Genomic DNA, 17,800 nt, shown 5'->3' with positions numbered 1-17,800 from the left:
TATTAAAATTACAGTTACTCCTGTGGTGCTCTCAGCCTTATTCTTCCGCTTGCTTCCTAAGTCAAGACTTGCCAGCTCTCTATTGAAACCCACAAATCATGAGTCAATGACTGGACTGTAGGAGTTGTATGTAATTGCTAGGGAGAGAACGCAGGAACAAATGCTCATTAGAAGGGTTTAAGTGATTTATTTCAGAAAACATAATAGAACATTTAGATTGCTTTTTCTAGCTGAGAAAAATGCTATTCTTGTGTACTGTTCTGTCCCTGAACTACTGGATAGCAACAGGCAAATACAATTTGGAGCTTATAAATCATTTTATTTGCGGGTTAGAAATGCCGGGTTACATCAATCAAACATTTCAGCAATAAAGTCATGTTGACATGTTCTAAGAAATAGAAGGGAAAATGCAGCCAACAAGTAAAATATTTAGAGTAGGCATTAATCATTACTAACACCAGGGGCGAACATACCATATGTGCAACCTGTGCCGCTGCACAGGGGCCCAGCAGGCAAGGGTGCCCTCCTTCATCTTAGAAGCTTCCTACTGTCTATTAGATTAAATGTAAGCAACTGATGTAATGAAATCCATGACTCACAACTACTGGTGTATTGATAGAGATATATTTCGGGTTCTCTGTGTTAAGTTATTGAAGTGCAAGTTGTCCTTATAATGTCCTTGCACAGGGGCCCTTTGTGTGTCTGCCACTGAATAACCATATGACTAAACATATTGATCTTGATAAAGAATTCCAATTGTACTTTGTCCATATTATTTTGTACATTTTTAAATGGGACTTCTGTAGAGGATCACAAAGCAGACACCTGGGGGGAATTTATTAAGCAAGTCACATCAGTTTTCTGGCGAAGAAAAGTTGCAATTTGCACATAAACTAGGTGTTAGCGCAGATCCCCTTTCTAGTGCACGGACATCCAAGATGCACCTCTTAATAAATTTATTGCATCTTATTCCAGCGACGTTGTTTCTTAGACTGGCCAATGAAACGCCAGTCTAAGGCCTCGTGCACACTTCCGACACCGTTTTCATGGCCGTTTTTGATGGATCCGTTTGCCCGTTTTAGCGGCCGTGTGCACTCCCGTGTGCACTCCCGTGTGGAACTCCGTGTTTCCGTTTCCGAGCGCCGTGAATGGTACTGTCCAGGGTGCTGAAAGAGTTAATGGGCTGCACTGATCGGCGGTAACTTTTTCAGCACCCTGGACAGTACCATGCTCGATGCTCGGAAAATACAATTTTAATGTAATAAAAAATAAAAAAAATAAAGTTCATACTTACTTTCCTCCTGTCCGGCCTCTAGCGATGACGTTTCATCCATGTCGCCTCTGCAGCCAATCACAGGCTGCAGCGGCCTCTGAAGCCAATCACAGGCTGCCGCGTCAGAAAGGAAAGCAGGACTGGAGGAAGAAGAGGGACTCGTCACCAAGACAACGACCGGGGACGTATGAACTGATTTTTATTTTATTTTTAATCAGCAGCCTTTTTTCTCTATCAGTGATTGATAGAGACAAGTGGCTGCCGATTAGTGTAATATTTCTGTAATGTTTTTCGGCCCACCCGGCCGTTGCTAGGCAACGGCTCCGTCACACACGGATGGCACACGGATGCCTTCCGTGTGTCTTCAGTTTTTTTGACGGCCCCATTGTCTTGCATGGGCCTCACGGTCACGGAATCTTGGACCAAAGTAGGACATGCTCTACTTTGGATCGTAACGGAGCAATGGGACCGTCAAAAAAACTGAAGTGTGCATGGCCCCATTGAAATGAATGGGTCAGTGTGCTAGCCGTCAGAAAAACGGCTAGCACCCTGAAGGAAAAAACTGAAGTGGGCATGGGGCCTAAGCCCTTATTCACACGTCAGGGTTTCCCGGCCGGGTGACGGCCGTTAATAAATCGGCCGTCACACGTCTGCATTAGGAACAATAGACCCCTAATGGGGCTATTCACACGACCGATTTTGTGATGGCCCGGGAAACCTGGCCGTCAAAAAATGGGGCATGCCCTATTTTCGGCCGTTTACCTGGCTCCCATAGAAGTCTATGGGGCCGGGTAATACACGGCCATCACCGGAATGTGTCCCGAGTGATGGCCATGTATTCCGTCGCTCACGCTCTCTCTCCTCCTACTCCTCACAGTGCAGAGTGCATGTGAGGAGGGTCTTTTTTTTGCTCCCTGTAGGAGTCGGAATCCCCCGGCTGGGGATTGGGGATTCCGCTACAGGAGAAGTGAGTGACTATACTGTCCATATATGGACACAGCGACGTCACTCACTTCAGAAGTGGAATCCCTGACCCCGTGGCCGGGGATTCCGCTACAGGAGAAGTGAGTGACTACACTGTCCATATATGGACACAGCGACGTCACTCACTTCTGAAGCGGAATCCCCGACACGTGGCCGGGGATTCCGCTACAGGAGAAGTGAGTGACTACACTGTCCATATATGGACACAGCGACGTCACTCACTTCTGAAGCGGAATCCCCGACCCCATGGCCGGGGATTCCGCTACAGGAGAAGTGAGTGACTACACTGTCCATATATGGACACAGCGACGTCACTCACTTCAGAAGCGTAATCCCCAACCCGTGGCCGAGGATTCCGCTACAGGAGAAGTGAGTGACTACACTGTCCATATATGGACACAGTGACGTCACTCACTTCTGAAGCGGAATCCCCGACCCGTGGCCGGGGATTCCGCTACAGGAGAAGTGAGTGACTACACTGTCCATATATGGACACAGCGGCGTCACTCACTTCTGAAGCGGAATCCCCGACCCCATGGCCGGGGATTCCGCTACAGGAGAAGTGAGTGACTACACTGTCCATATATGGACACAGTGACGTCACTCAATTCTGAAGCGGAATCACCGACCCTGTGGCCGGGGATTCCGCTACAGAAGAAGTGAGTGACCAAACTGTCCATATATGGACACAGTGACGTCACTCACTTCTGAAGCGGAATTCCCGACCTGTGGCAGGGAATTCCTTTCCAGGAGAAGTCAGTGACTACACTGCACCCACCATTGACTATTATTTGCTGCTGCTCTGATTTCCGATATATATATATATGTATGTATATATATATATATATGTATATATATGTACGCATGTATACATATGTACATATATATGTATATATACATGTACATATATGTATCTATCTATATATATATATATATATATATATATATATATATATAAAACATGCGATCGATTGATTTCTTCTACAATACTTATTGCAGTATATTTTACCGCACTGAATCCAACAAAGAAAAACTTTATATGATATTTGGAGACATACAGTGGCGGACACAGACTGCAAAAGGCCCCTGTGCAGATAATGTGCCAGGGCCCCCCCCCCCCACCCCGCAAACTTCTCATGGCCGACGGTCCGCTTTCAGCTGCATCGCTGGGTCTCCTAAGTGACCCAACAATGCAGCACTAGCAGCCGGGGCGTCACTAAGGCTGGGTTCACACACACACTATTTACGGACGTAATTTGGGCGTTTTAGCATTGAATTACATCCGAAAATGCGGCTCAAAAGCGTCGGAAAACATCTGCCCATTCATTTGAATGGGTCTTACGATGTTCTGTGCCGATGGTCATTTTTTTTTACGCGCCGCTGTCGAAAGGCGGCGCGTAAAAAACTGCCTGTCACTTCTTCAGATGTAAATGGAGCCGTTTTCCATGGACTCCATGGAAAACCAGCTTCAATTACTTCCGTAGTGGACGCAGCAAAAGACGCCTGCACATGCCATTACGGCTGAAATTACGGTGCTGTTTTCTCCTGAAAACAGCACAGTAATTTCAGCCGTAACAGACGCTGCCGTGTGAACATACCCTCAGGGCTTAAAATGTCCGGGAAATAGCCCCAATACATATGTGTCCGCCCCAAAAAAAAGTGTGTGTATAGGAGACAGCATAGCATATCTATAGCACTACGACCCTATAAACTATGGATAGGATTAGATACAGTGGCTGAGCAGACAGTATCACACATGATAGGATTAGATACAGTGGCTCAGAAGGCAGTATCACACATGATAGGATTAGATACACAGCTCAGCAGACAGTATCACACATGATAGGATTAGATACAGTGGCCCAGCAGACAGTATCACACATGATAGGATTAGATACAGTGGCTCAGCAGACAGTACCACACATGATAGGATTAGATACAGTGGCTCAGCAGACAGTACCACACATGATAGGATTAGATACAGTGGCTCAGCAGACAGTATCACACATGATAGGATTAGATACAGTGGCTCAGCAGACAGTACCACACATTATAGGATTAGATACAGTGGCTCAGCAGACAGTATCACACATGATAGGATTAGATACAGTGGCTCAGCAGACAGTATCACACATGATCGGATTAGATATAGGGCCCAGCACAGTATCATACATGATTGGATTAGATACACAGCTCAGCAGACTGTATCACACATGATAGGATTAGATACAGGGCCCAGCTCGCTGACATTGCGGCTCCAGCGCTGGACCCAGGAAAGGTAAGAATAATAATTTTGCTTCTTTATGTGTTACTGATTATTTTTGTGTGTTTGTGTTTTTTTTACAGGTTCGGTTGTTGGACTTCGGATACGAGGACTTCAATGACGGCGTTTTTTTTATTCTCAATAAAATGGTTAATGAGGGTTGTGTTTTTATTTCAATAAAAAAAATTTCTATGTGCTTGTATCTTTTTAAACTTTATTATCACCGCCTTAGTAATGGCCGCTGGCTGATTGACAACCTCCATTACTAAGGCGAGGCTTAATGTTAGCCGGTGCAGAGTCTACACTAACCCCCATTATTACCCCGGTACCCACCGCCACCAGGGGTACTGGGAAGAGCCGGGTACAAACCAGTACCCGACCAGCTGTAGTGACGGGCAGGCACCGGGGTGGCCGCAGGCTGGTAGTATTAGGCTGGGGAAGGCCAAAAACAGTGGCCCTTCCCACCCTTGTAATGCTGCCTGCTGCTGCTGTGTTGTATCTGGCTGGTTATGAAAATTGGGGGGGACCCGACATCGTTCTTTCCAATTATTTTTTAAATGACGTGGCGTCCCCCCCATTTTCATAACCAGCCAGATACAATAAAGCAGCAGCAGCCTAGCATCACCAGGGTAGGAAGGGCCACTGTATCTGGCCTTTCCCCTCCTGATAATACCAGCCTGCGGCCACCCCAGTGGCCGACCATCACTACAGATGGTCAGGTACTGGATCGTACCCGGCTCTTCCCAGCACCCCTGGTGGCGGTGGGTACCGGGGTAATAAAGGGGGTTAGTGTTAGCCTCTGCACCGGCTAACACTAAGCCCTGCCTTAGCAATGGATGCTGTCAATCAGCCGGCGGCCATTACTAAGGCGGTAGTAATATAGTTTAAAAAAAAACCACAAAGACATAGAAAAAATATTTTATTGAAATAAAAAAAAAAACACAACCCTCATTAACCATTTTATTAATAAAAAAAAAAGCTGTCATCGAAGTAGTCCTGGAATCCGCCGTAGTCCAACGACCGAACCTGTAAGAAAACACACAAAAAATGATTAGTAACACATGTGTTAGGGTATGTGCACACACACTAATTACGTCCGGAATTGACGGACGTATTTCGGCCGCAAGTACCGGACCGAACACACTGCAGGGAGCCGGGCTCCTAGCATCATAGTTATGTACGACGCTAGGAGTCCCTGCCTCGCTGCCGGACAACTGTCCGGTACTGAAAACATGATTACAGTACAGGACAGTTGTCCCACAGCGAGGCAGGGACTCCTAGCGTCGTACATAAGTACGACGCTAGGAGCCCGGCTCCCTGCAGTGTGTTCGGTCCGGTACTTGCGGCCGAAATACATCCGTCACTTACGGACGTAATTAGTGTCTGTGCACATACCCTAAGGCTTAGATACAGGGCCCATGTGTGATACTGTCTGTGGGACCCTGTATCTAAGCCTACCACAAGGTAGGCTTAGATACAGGGTCCAGCAGACAGTAATCTTATACAGTATAAGATTACTGTGTGCTGGGGCCCTGTATCTAAACCTACAGTGTGGTAGGCTTAGATACAGGGCCCAGCAGACAGGATCACGCATGGGCCATGTATCTAAGCCTACCATGTGATTGGCTTAGATACAGGGCCCAGCAGACAGCATCACACAATCTGTGATCCTGTCTCATGGGCCCCCTAAGCCTGCTACATCGTAGGCTTAGGGGTTGTGCAGTCCCTAAACATTGATGGCCTATCCACAGGATAGGCCATCAATAGCTGATGTGTCGCCCGGGACCCGCAAATCAGCTGTTTTGAAGGGGCCGCAGCACTCGTACGAGAGCTGCTTCCCCTTCATTTCACTACTCGCCCACACTGTGAATCGCCGAAACCGATTCACAGTGTGACCGGAATGAAGTGACAGGAATGAAGGGGAACAGCTCTCGTACGAGTGCTGCGGCCCCTTCAAAACAGCTGATTGGCGGGTCCCAGGAGTCGGACCCCGCCAGTCAGGGCTATCTTACCTTCCTCTTCGGCCGCGGCGGGAGTTCTGTAGTCTCGATGCTGTGCGCGGCGGCATAGCGCTGTGACGTCATGCGCTGCGCACAGCGCCTGACGTCAGGACCTCCGCTGCGATCCGGAACCAGGAAGGTAAGTAAAGTATGTTACTATAGTAACAGGGGCCCGCGGCCCGAGTTACTATAGTAACTTTTTATTGATGTGGTGCGGGGGGCCGTGGGCCCCCCTGGCTTCGGGGCCCGGTCGCAATTGCGACCGCTGCGACCCCTATAGCTACGCCAGTGGTCCACGGGCCTCTGTCTCAGTCCTCAGCATCGCGCAGCTGAGAACTGAGTCGGCCAGCAGAGGAACGGGCCCCCTTCCCACGCGGGGCCCTTGTGCAGCTGCACCGGCTGCACATGCGGTATGTCCGCCCCTGCAGACATATGAAAGTACGGTAGATGGTACAAAACGGGGTGTTAATATGGTCATTTGCATGAGCCCTTTGGCTGGATTCAAACATGCAGTTTTTTAAGCTAAAGCCATGAGTGGATACATAAAGAAAGGAAAAGTGTAAGGAGAGGATCTATACTTCCCTCGTTTGTATCCACTCCTTTTAACAAAAAAAACTGCATCAACAAAAACAGCCAGAAATTCTATTTGAGTGAATCCAGCTTTAGGGTGAGGCCACATGGTGCAGTTGAGCTTTGTATTTCTGTTCCAGAGCTCCAAATCCCCTGCATAAACATGTAAAACATAACATGATAGCTATATGCAGTTACTAATAGAGGGAGCATGGAAGCTAACTGCAAACTGCCTTGTCATTGAGGTTAAAGGGGTTTTTCTACTAAGCACATTCATCACCTATCCATTGGATAGGTGATAAATGTATTATCGCTGGGGCCCCACACCGATCACTAGAACGGTGGTCCCGACTCCAGTTACTTGTCATTGCACATTGAAGGATTTTGAATGGAGTGGCGGTGCTGTACCCGACCTAGACATTGAATGGAGTGCAGCGTACATGCGCAGCCGCCGCTCTATTCAAAATCCTCCTCACTGCGATCATGCAGTGACAAGGAACGGGGGTCTGGACCCCCGTTCTAGTGATTGGTGGAAGTCCTAGTGGATTGGTGATAAATGTACTTAGTTGGAAAACTCCAATGTTTATATATAACAGTATATATTTAGCTCCTATGCTCCCTTTAGTGGTGGCTGCTGGTAGCCATTATTTTATGTTGTAAATGTATGTTTACGGAGTTGACGTGGAGCTCTCTATCAGAAAAACGGCGCTAAAACCTCTATAAAAATATATTATGAAATTAATCAGCACAGAATTTTGGACCTATATTTTGTACTTATATATATAACTTATATATATATATATATAAAACTTAAATGCTGCGAATGTAAGCATGGGGTTCCAGTGGAATTGACCCCTTCCCCACATGTGGCAGCTTACACCCTGCCACACTTACCTATTTTAAATAAATATTGTTACATAATTTATTATTGTTTAGTAAAAAAAAATCAATTGTCTTCTAAACCAAATTATTTGATGACCAGTTTTAAACATGATTGATAGTTTACTATGAATCGAAGGCGATTATATTTTATGTGCTTCACAGTTAAAGAGGTTAAGGAGGGAACACATACATGACAATTGCTCTTTAAATATTAAATGTAAAGCAATATGTGTATGCTTAGCACCCCTCCCCCCGGCCACTGCCTCTGTAGTATGCCGACCTGCTCCTTTTCCCCAAATGACTAGTGACACGCCGACAGACACAGGAGGAAGACGCAGCTGCCAGTGACATGCAGGTGTGACGACCGCCATTCAGGCAGCCAGGGCAACTTTGCTAATGGAAACGAGTGCTTTACTTTTATATTATAAGAGCAATGGTGATGTTTTTGTTTCTCTGGACAATTTCTTAAAATGTTTTTGTCAAAACACCTAAAATATACGTAATATAATATATAAAATATATCTGCAAGATATAACTATCAAAATATTTTAAGAAAATCAGGGAAGAATTATAATGAGTGCAATCTGAACAACCTAAGGCTCCCGGGTGCCCATGAAAGCTACGCATTGTAATCTGCCTCTGCATGCTCTTGAGTTGCTGTGTATGCCCTTTTTATTCAGTGACTGTATGTGCTATTAATTTGGTCACTGTATACCCTTTTTATTTAGTAGCTGTATGTTTTTGGTTTTTTTCGGTCACTTTTTTAAATTATAAGCATTCTATTTTACACACTATCCAAAAAGCCTAGGTCCAATTGTATCCTTAATCCACTCCTGTCCATAAGTAATTTTAGAACAAATTGTACATTGGAAATTTAGACAATGGGGCAAAAACGTAAAAAAAATTATAATCTGCAATTATTTGCTCAATAACTGTAAGCAACAAACAACACAAAGTCTGTCCCATGTAGTCTGCCATCACTGTAACCAAACTTCAACCAGCCCAATCCTTTATTACCCCGGGAGATATGCGCCGCCAGGTGTTTGGCAATCAGTTATCAGTTATTTCCTATGACAGTAAACATGAATGTTGGGCTCATTCAAGCATGTACGTTTATGTTAGGGGATCAGCTGTGCAGGCAGCTATCTCAGGCTTTGTTCACATCTGCGCCAGGACTCTGTTCATGGGTTCCGTCTGAGCTTTTCATCAGGGGAACCCATGAACGGAAACCAAACTGAAACAAACGGAAACCATAGGTTTCCGTTTGCATCACCATTGATATCAATGGTGACGGATCGGGTGCAAATGGTTTCCATTTGTCACCATTGATTAAGGGTTCCGTCGTTGTGACGGAATCAATACCATAGTCGACTGCACTATTAATTCTGTCAAAACGACGGAACCCTTAAACAAAGGTGGCAAACGGAAACCATTTGCACCGGATCCGTTACCATTGATTACGGGCACGGCCGTGTGCATGAGGCCTAAATCCATACAATTTTGTCTCACAATGACTGCACATTATGCTGAAATATTATTAATCATGATAGGCACAATAAATGGTTCTTTTAGAGTGGTTTCACACGGTGTGGTTTTTCGGAGTTTATTGCCACGTGGCCGAAAACCACACCGAAATTTTTTTACCATGATTTGCATAAAGATGTGGCAAAACCACACCGTGTCAATCCTCCCTTATCATTTGACCCCATGCTAGATAAATGATTATGGAATCCACTCATGAACAGTTCTCTATTGAAAGGCAAACTGCTGTAGCTAGAGCGCTATCCACCACTTTTAAACATAAAAGCTCATATAAAACATTTTTGTTTCCCTGCAGTGCGGAGAAGGGAAGGTTATATACTTTGACATTTTTGTTGGCAAGTCACCTAATTCCAGGATTTCCTGTTCCTTTAAAACAAGGCTAATTGACTACTGTCCTAATAACATCCTTATTTTAGCATAATTGCCTTATGTTTTAATTGCAATGTTGCATGTAGGACAGACAGAGAAAAAAAAAATTCCTATTATAGATTTGGGACATTCATTGTTCATTTTATTATGTGGCTGAACCTCAGATAAACTGTTTTAAAGATCGTAAAATTATCTGAAATTATATTTCAAGTGACCTATTTTTCATTTTACATGGACAAAAAACAATTTTGCTCTTACCCATTGGTAGCAAAAAGCATTGGCATCAGTGAAAGGCCTCATGCACACAGCCATATTATGCATTATTTTGTACAGAGCCGTAATAGGGCTCCGATAGAGGTGCAATGGGGCCTCTTTTCTACCTCCATATGCCTCTGGTTCCATACGAATCTGACAGAAAAGAAACTGTCATGCTCTATCGGTTTCCATACATACAGAGGTATTCTACCCTATAAATGTTGATTCTAGGTGAGATTAGCTCATTACATATGGCACCAGTTGCAGCCTGTACGACAGAACCATGCCGTTCAGCTCCGTACTAGGGCCTAATATTGCAGCTAGTCCTTCCCTTGCATTCTCCATGGCATACACTCCGATTATCCTATTTCCTTCAGCAGAGGAGGATGTCTTCCCAGCAAACCATTGCAAAAACACAAATATGGATGGAAGTTAGGGTAGAGTCATAAAGGACAGACAGCCTTACAACTAGGAAACCCCCTAGTTGTTCCTCTAGAGTGCTGCCAACAGGTGGAACATTTATGTTCAAGGCTAATCTGGATTGAGGGGGTTCTAGGGGTAGTTAGTCTACACCGTTTCCCCCACCTGGGGAGTGGAACCTACCTGATTAAATTTTATGGTTTTTATTGGATTATAAGCGCAATTGAAAAGATCTGTTTTTATTGTGCATCCTGGCAAACCATTGCCTCATAGTTGACGGGACAGTACTGGCAATCCAGAACTGTCCTGCTGTTTCTAGGACACTTGGGAATTTTGCAGTGCTTTATAATTTGAAGCAGTTACAAGCAAGCCTATAGTAAACAGTCAAATAGCCTGCAGCAGCACTTTGCTTCCTTTCCATAGAAATTGCTTATAATTTTCAATGCTGATAAATTTATAATGTACCTTCACAAGATATAACTGGCGTTTTTTTGTATGAATATACAGTAGTGTTCAAAAAAATAGCAGACCAACTCCATTAAACTGATAAATCAATGTTTTTGGTAGAAGTGATATTTCTACATACAAGTAAATTATTTGCTAAGTGTAGTAGAGTAGTAGGAAAAAAACAGCCAACATTCTGAGTAATTGAATTGAAAGGGGTTTGTTCAAAATAATAGCAGTGAGGAGTTAAATTGGTGAAGTCCTTCTTTCTATGGAATAACAGGTGTCAATTTTGGCCCGTATTTAAGGTAGGAGAGTGGCAAATGTTGCACATGTTGGTTGTAGTTCATTTCCTTCTGAAATACTGGGGAAAATAGGTCTTTCCTGACATTGTTCTAATGAAAAACATACTTTGATTAACTAGTTGATTGGAGAGGGAAAATTATATAGAGAAGTGCAGCAAATTATAGGCTGCTCAGCTAAAATGATCTCAAATGCCTTGAAGTGGCAACCAAAACCTGAAAGACGAGGAAGGAAGCGGGGAACTAAAGTTCGAATGGATCGAAGAATAGCCAAAATGGCAAAGGCTCAGCCAATGATCACCTCCAGAAAGGTCAAAGAAGATCTGAAGTTACCTGTGAGTACTGCTACAATTATAAGACAATAAAGGGAAGCCAAGTTAGCAGCAAGAACTCCTGCAGAGTCCCGTTGTTGAAAAAAAGACATGTCCTGAATAGGTTAAAATTTTCCAAGGAATACATTGACTGGCCCAAAGAGAATGGCGCAACATTTTGTAGACTAATGAAAGCAAAATTTTTATTTTTCGGTCTAGTGGCCGCAGACAGTATGTCAGACAACCCCCGAGCACTGAATTCAAGCCACAGTACACTGTGAAGACAGTAAAGCATGGTGCTGCAAAAATCATGATATGGGGATGTTTCTCATACCATGGTGTTGGGCCTATTTATCGGATACAAGGGATCATGGATCAGTTTGAATATACAAAATACTTGAAATCATGTTGCCCTATGCCCGAAGAAGAAATGCCCTTGAAATTGGTGTTTCAACACGACAATGACCCAAAACATACCAGTAAGCGAACAACATCTTGGTTACAGACAAACAGGATTGAGGAAATGGAGTGGCCAGCCAAATCCCCCGACCTCAATCCCATAGAGAACTGGTGGGGTGACATAAAAAATGCGGTTTATGAGGCAAAACCCAAAAATGCAGAACTGTGGAATGTCGTCCAATCTTCCTGGACTGGAATACCTGTTCAGAGGTGCTAGAATTTGGTCAACTCCATGCAACACAGATGTCAAGCAGATCTCAGAAACAATGGTTATGCCACTAAACATTAGTTCAGTAAAGTAAAATCTGAAGCATTTTTTCAGTTTATACATTACATTTTTAAAGAAAAATGCTGGCACTGGTATTTTTTTGAACAACCTAATATTCCTTTTTCTTTACTTTCTGTAAAGTATTAACACGAACTAGATAAATGTTATTAATTTGGAATTGAATGTGTAGTATTTCCAGTGCATTTACATTTAGGCAAATAAAAGTTATAATGATTTTGTGCTTTATTTGCTTTTTTAAACTTACTGCTATATTTTTTTAACACTACTGTATATGTTTTTGTATTACGAGTTTGAATTGGAACCATAGAAAGTATTAACATGCAAGATGTAAGTGTTTTTTGGTCGATTTAAGCCCTCCTCACCGCCCTAAACTTTTAGGTCAGATAAAAAACAGCAAAAGTATTTTAGTACAAAACAAAAAATCAAATGTGATGACCTGGGTTTGTTTGACATTATTAGAACCCCACTTGAGATTTTGCAATTACAATTATTCATCCCTGGCATCTTCTATTTATTATTGATGATGAATCAATATTAGAATTTTTTGTTTTAAAAAAAACAAACAGTAAAATAAAGGTAACATTTAATTTTATTCTTATTATTTTCAGGCAAAGGCATTATGTTACTTCCTGGAAGAAAACCAAGATGAATTTAATTTGAGAGACAAGAACATTTTGGAAATTGGCTCTGGAACTGGCTTGGTATCGATTGTGGCATGTATCTTAGGTCTGTGAATAATTTATTATAGTGTGCATACACTAACCGCAGATTTAATTCCAACTAATTGCTTGTCAGTGGAGTGTTGCTGCTAGTAAAGCGCACCCAACCAATGTACACATAGTTCAGTATGACACTAATTTCCTCTTCCAGGAGCTCACGTCATTGCGACCGACCTGCCCAACATACTGGGAAATCTGAGATTTAATTTGTCAAGAAACACAAAAGGACGCTGCTTGCATATTCCTGAAGTGAAAGAGCTGACATGGGGACACGATCTTCAAAGAAACTTTCAAAATTCTTCTTGCCCGTTTGATTATATTCTTGCCGCTGATGTCGTCTACCACCACACCTGTCTTGACAAACTTCTGAAAACAATGACATATTTGTGCCAGCCTGGTACTCAGTTAATATGGGCAAACAAATTCAGATTTAATACGGATTTAGATTTTTTAGCAGCTTTCAACAGCTCATTTGAAACGGTAGTCCTGGCAGAGTATCCAGAGTTGGAGGTTAAAATCTTCAAAGCAACACACAAAGTAGATTAAATGCTCCTTTGTTATGTTGTTTGCATGCTTTCTTGCAAAGTTACTAAATGAGTCAAAGGACAGGGTATGACCAGTTATAACATGAACTTCTAAGTGGACTAGACCAGTGTCTCGCATTCAGCTTCACAAACAGTGCATGTTTATTAAGACTCTTCTCCATCAGTATAATAAAAATAGGGTCCCGCACAAAAACCTAGTGAAAAACCCTTTGTAAGACACAATGTACAATATTCAAATAAGGATTCTGAAGAAAACCCATTCTCACGTATTCTCTGGATCAATGGTCTCCAACGTTGCTTGAAACAACTCCCAGCAGGCCCTGACAGCCACAGGTCCGTGACCACTGTTCTTTAATATGACTTGGCTACAAATGCTGCCTATGTCTCTGTAACTTAAAAAATGTGTTTTTTTTCAGGATTTTATTTCAAATTATTTAAAGATTTATGCAGTTCGATATCAGAGATACTATAAAAAAAAGGCAGCAATGCTTAATTTACCAAATTTATAAGTTTAGCACGCTTACAATTCTGCTTTCAAGGTTCCTTCACATAGCAACTATTTATCAGTTAGTAGGTGACCAATATTCAGTGTGTACAATGTATTCAAAGATTGGGTGGATATATAAGGCCCTATTCACATCCTGTTTTTTTGTTTAGGTTTAACGTGTACATTGGCAAAGTTCCCAATGTACATGTTAATTGTGTCCATACGGCTCCATTATCAGCCGGCGGCCAAAAGTTTATTTTTGGCATCCGACTGGCCAGTATGTATCAGTACAGTATGTTGCAGCAAAAAAAAAAGTTTGGAAGTATTTCCCACATTGCGATTCTTTATATTATGGAAAATATATTTTTGCGTAGGCCCTGCACACAAGTATTCTGATTAAAAAAATAAATCATAATCGCTCTTTAGGCAGCTGTAGCTGTGTAGTAGATACAGCACAGCCAGAAAATGTGTGTGTAACCTATTTTTCAGATCTTTTTTAATCTCAGCATGTGCCCGGAATAAGATCTTCCGAATGTGATGCTAGTGCTGTGCCCTCCACTTCTGCTCACATCCCCTCATAGCAGGCAAACTACAGGCAGCTTTAAATCCCTACTCTTGTGACACAGTTCTGCACAGGAAGGAGGCTGCCGAACAGAAGCTGTGACCGATCGTGCCCGCCAGACCAGAAGTGCAGGATAGTGCCAGCAATGCAGGACTGTCACACTAAATCAAGGATGCTTGAGAGCCATTACCATCAGATTACAGTGGTGCACAATAGCATAAGAGCCTCCTCATAACCTGTGTACAACTGGCCCGAATAGTAATAATATGAGAGCTTCTGCAAGACGTGCAAAGAAGTTGGGCTTTAAGGCCGGATTCCCACGGGAAGGATATGCTGTGTAAAAACCACGCAGCATATCCGATCTGGAACCCGCAGTTCATTCTGTCCGAAAAATCGTGGCATATTGTGGTGCGGCTTTTCAAAATTCATATCCGTTGCGGAAGACGTTCATACCTTCCTCCTCTGACGTCTGCTCCGGCCTCCCTGGCTGACACTGCAGCCTGTCATTGGCTGCAGTGGTCACATGGGATGCACCGTCAACCCAGGACGTCGGACTGCAGGAAGGAGTGTGTTCTGGGTATTTTTTTTTACCATAGTTGCGATTTGCTGCAAATACATCACAACACTTGGCGTTCTGTTTCGGGTTATGCATCCCCATTGAATTCAATGGGGAAAACCCGCAACAGAAAATCAACAAAAACGCAGCATAAATTCTGCACCGTAGGTCAATTTATTAACGTTTACACTGCTTTTTTTTTTTCCACAGCGTGGGCATGACATTTTCTAAATCTTATCCACTCTGCTGCTACTGTAAATACTGCGGAATTTCCGCACAGAATTCCGTTGCAAAAATTCTGCAGCGTTTACGCTACGTGGCAAGCCGCCTAAATGGTTACCAAGAATAAGCATAAAGAAAAGCAAACTGCTATACTATTTAGGGGTATCCTTTTTATGGTATCTAAATAGGTTGAGTTGTGGGCCAGAAAGTTATCTTCAGATACAAGAGATACCGTGCATTACAGGAAAGCTTCCTTTTTCCACATTTTGTTATGTTAAAGCATTATTCTTAAATGGATAATACTGTTAATTTTTTTCTCATCAAGCTCTAAACAATACTCCATAACAAAAAAAGCAAAATCAAGTATGTCAAAATTTGTGCAAATGTATAATAAAAAAAAAAAACTAAAGTATCACAATGACCTAAGTATTCAGGCCCTTTGACGCTCAAAGTTGATCTAAGGTTCATCCAGTTTCAGTTGATTATCCTTGAGATGTTGATACAGCTTGGAAACTTGTGGTAAAATCAATCGATTGGACAGGATTCAGAAAGGCTATATAAAGTCCCACTGTTGACAGTGCAGGACAGAGCAAAAACAAAGTCATTAAGTCAAAGGAGTAGTCTGACAAAATTGTGTGGATGAATAGATATAAGGAAACAAAAATAAAATAAAATAGCTGCAGCGTTGAAGAACATAGTGGCCCCCATCATTCTTAAAAGGCAGACGTTTCGAACCAATAGGGCTCTTCCTAGAGCAATGGGTGGGGTAGGGCCTTTGTCCATGACCATCGACTTCTTAGTCACCTCCCTGACCGAGCTCCAGTGTGGAGATGGGAGAGTTTTCCATAAGGCAACCATCATTGCTGCACTCAACCAATCAGACTCATGGTACAGTGGTCAGGCATAAGCCACTCTTCAGTAAAAGACACATGGAGTTTGCCAAAAAGGCACTCAAGACCATGAGTTTGAGTGGTCTAATAAAACAAAGATTGAACTCTTTGGTCTGAATACCAAGCATCATTTTTGGAGGAAACCATACACTGCTGATCACTTTTCCAATACCATCACTTTGGGAAAACATGGCGGTGGCAGCATACATTGTGCCAATGTTTTTCAGCTGCAAGAACTAGGACACCAGTCAGGAACGAAGAAAAGACAAATGGAGCAAAGTACATCTATCTCCTTGATGAAAACCTGCTCTGGACCTCAGACTGAAGCATACAGTGTGTCAACAGGACAATGACCCTAAGCATGCAGCCAATACAACACAGGAGCAATTCAGGCCAAATCTGTGAGTGATCTGGAGTGGCAACGCCAAGACTTGAATATCTCTTTTGAGACCTAAAAATAGCATTTTTTTCAACGCTCACCATCGAACCTGACAATTTGAGGATATTCAGAGAACATCAAAAACAAAACCGCCCATGTACAAGTGTGCGTGTGCCAAACTTGTCGTGATATAACCAAAGGAAGCTTGAGGCAGTAATCACTGGAGAGGTCTCAAAGTACTGAGAGAAGAAAAAGTTTGAATACTTATATAAATGTGTTATTTAATTTAGTTTTGTAGAAATGTGTACAACTTTATTAAAAACTCATATTTTAGTATTTTTTTTTTATTTTTATTTTGGGGTATTGTGTGTAGAATAAAAAATAAAGATGAATACGATACATTTTTTTGAACAATACTAACATAAGAAAACATGGGGGAAAAAAAAATGGAGTCCAAATGCTATCTTAATGCACTTTATACCTACAGTCTACATTGGAACTACAAGTTTACCTATTTCATAGTCAGATCTATTATTTGGATTCATAATTATATCCCTGAAATTGCATAGCTTCCTTTTTTCAGTTAAACTGTTGAGCCACATCAATACAACCTTTTTATAAAATCTGCAGATGCTTATTTTCTCATTGGTCTCCCATAGCCTCACACAGACAACTGCTAAATAATTCATTATCTTTAACATGAATTTGTAATATAAAAAGGAATGTGGAAACCGTCAACATTTTATCTTTATTCAAACAATATATAATGGTGAAGAAATTGAACAAAAAAAACCCCAAACCAATAACTAGTTGACTCTGCAGTCATTTATTTGCCATCAATAGTGATGAGAGCTGCCTGTTAGGAGTTCTTGGGCTAGGTTCACGATTGTGTCAGGGTTTAGGACCTGATTCCACACCTAAATCCTTACAGCATTTGCTAACATTCCACCCAATATGCATGTGAATGGGGTATTTTTATACCAGTCACATGCTCAGGTAAACATGGGAGCGGCTTAATAACCGTGCTGCGTATTTAAAAAGATTAAACTTTGCTGCGGCGCAATCTGCAGCAAAAAT

General features: G+C 42.4%; 1 protein-coding gene across 1 annotated transcript in view; it reads left to right on the top strand.

The window, feature by feature from the left end:
- METTL21C (methyltransferase 21C, AARS1 lysine) overlaps positions 1-17,059 on the top strand; it is a 28,327-nt gene extending 11,268 nt beyond the window's left edge. The window contains exons 3-4 of the mRNA XM_075852460.1: positions 12,972-13,089; positions 13,234-17,059. Coding sequence (XP_075708575.1) covers positions 12,972-13,089; positions 13,234-13,628 — 513 coding nt within the window. The 3' untranslated portion in view covers positions 13,629-17,059. The remainder of the gene's footprint in view (positions 1-12,971; positions 13,090-13,233) is intronic.
- Positions 17,060-17,800: the final 741 nt, after the last annotated feature.

The sequence above is a fragment of the Rhinoderma darwinii genome, chromosome 2, assembly GCF_050947455.1.
Source record: "Rhinoderma darwinii isolate aRhiDar2 chromosome 2, aRhiDar2.hap1, whole genome shotgun sequence".
Lineage (NCBI taxonomy): Eukaryota > Metazoa > Chordata > Amphibia > Anura > Rhinodermatidae > Rhinoderma > Rhinoderma darwinii.
This window is presented reverse-complemented; position numbering and strand designations above follow the sequence as displayed.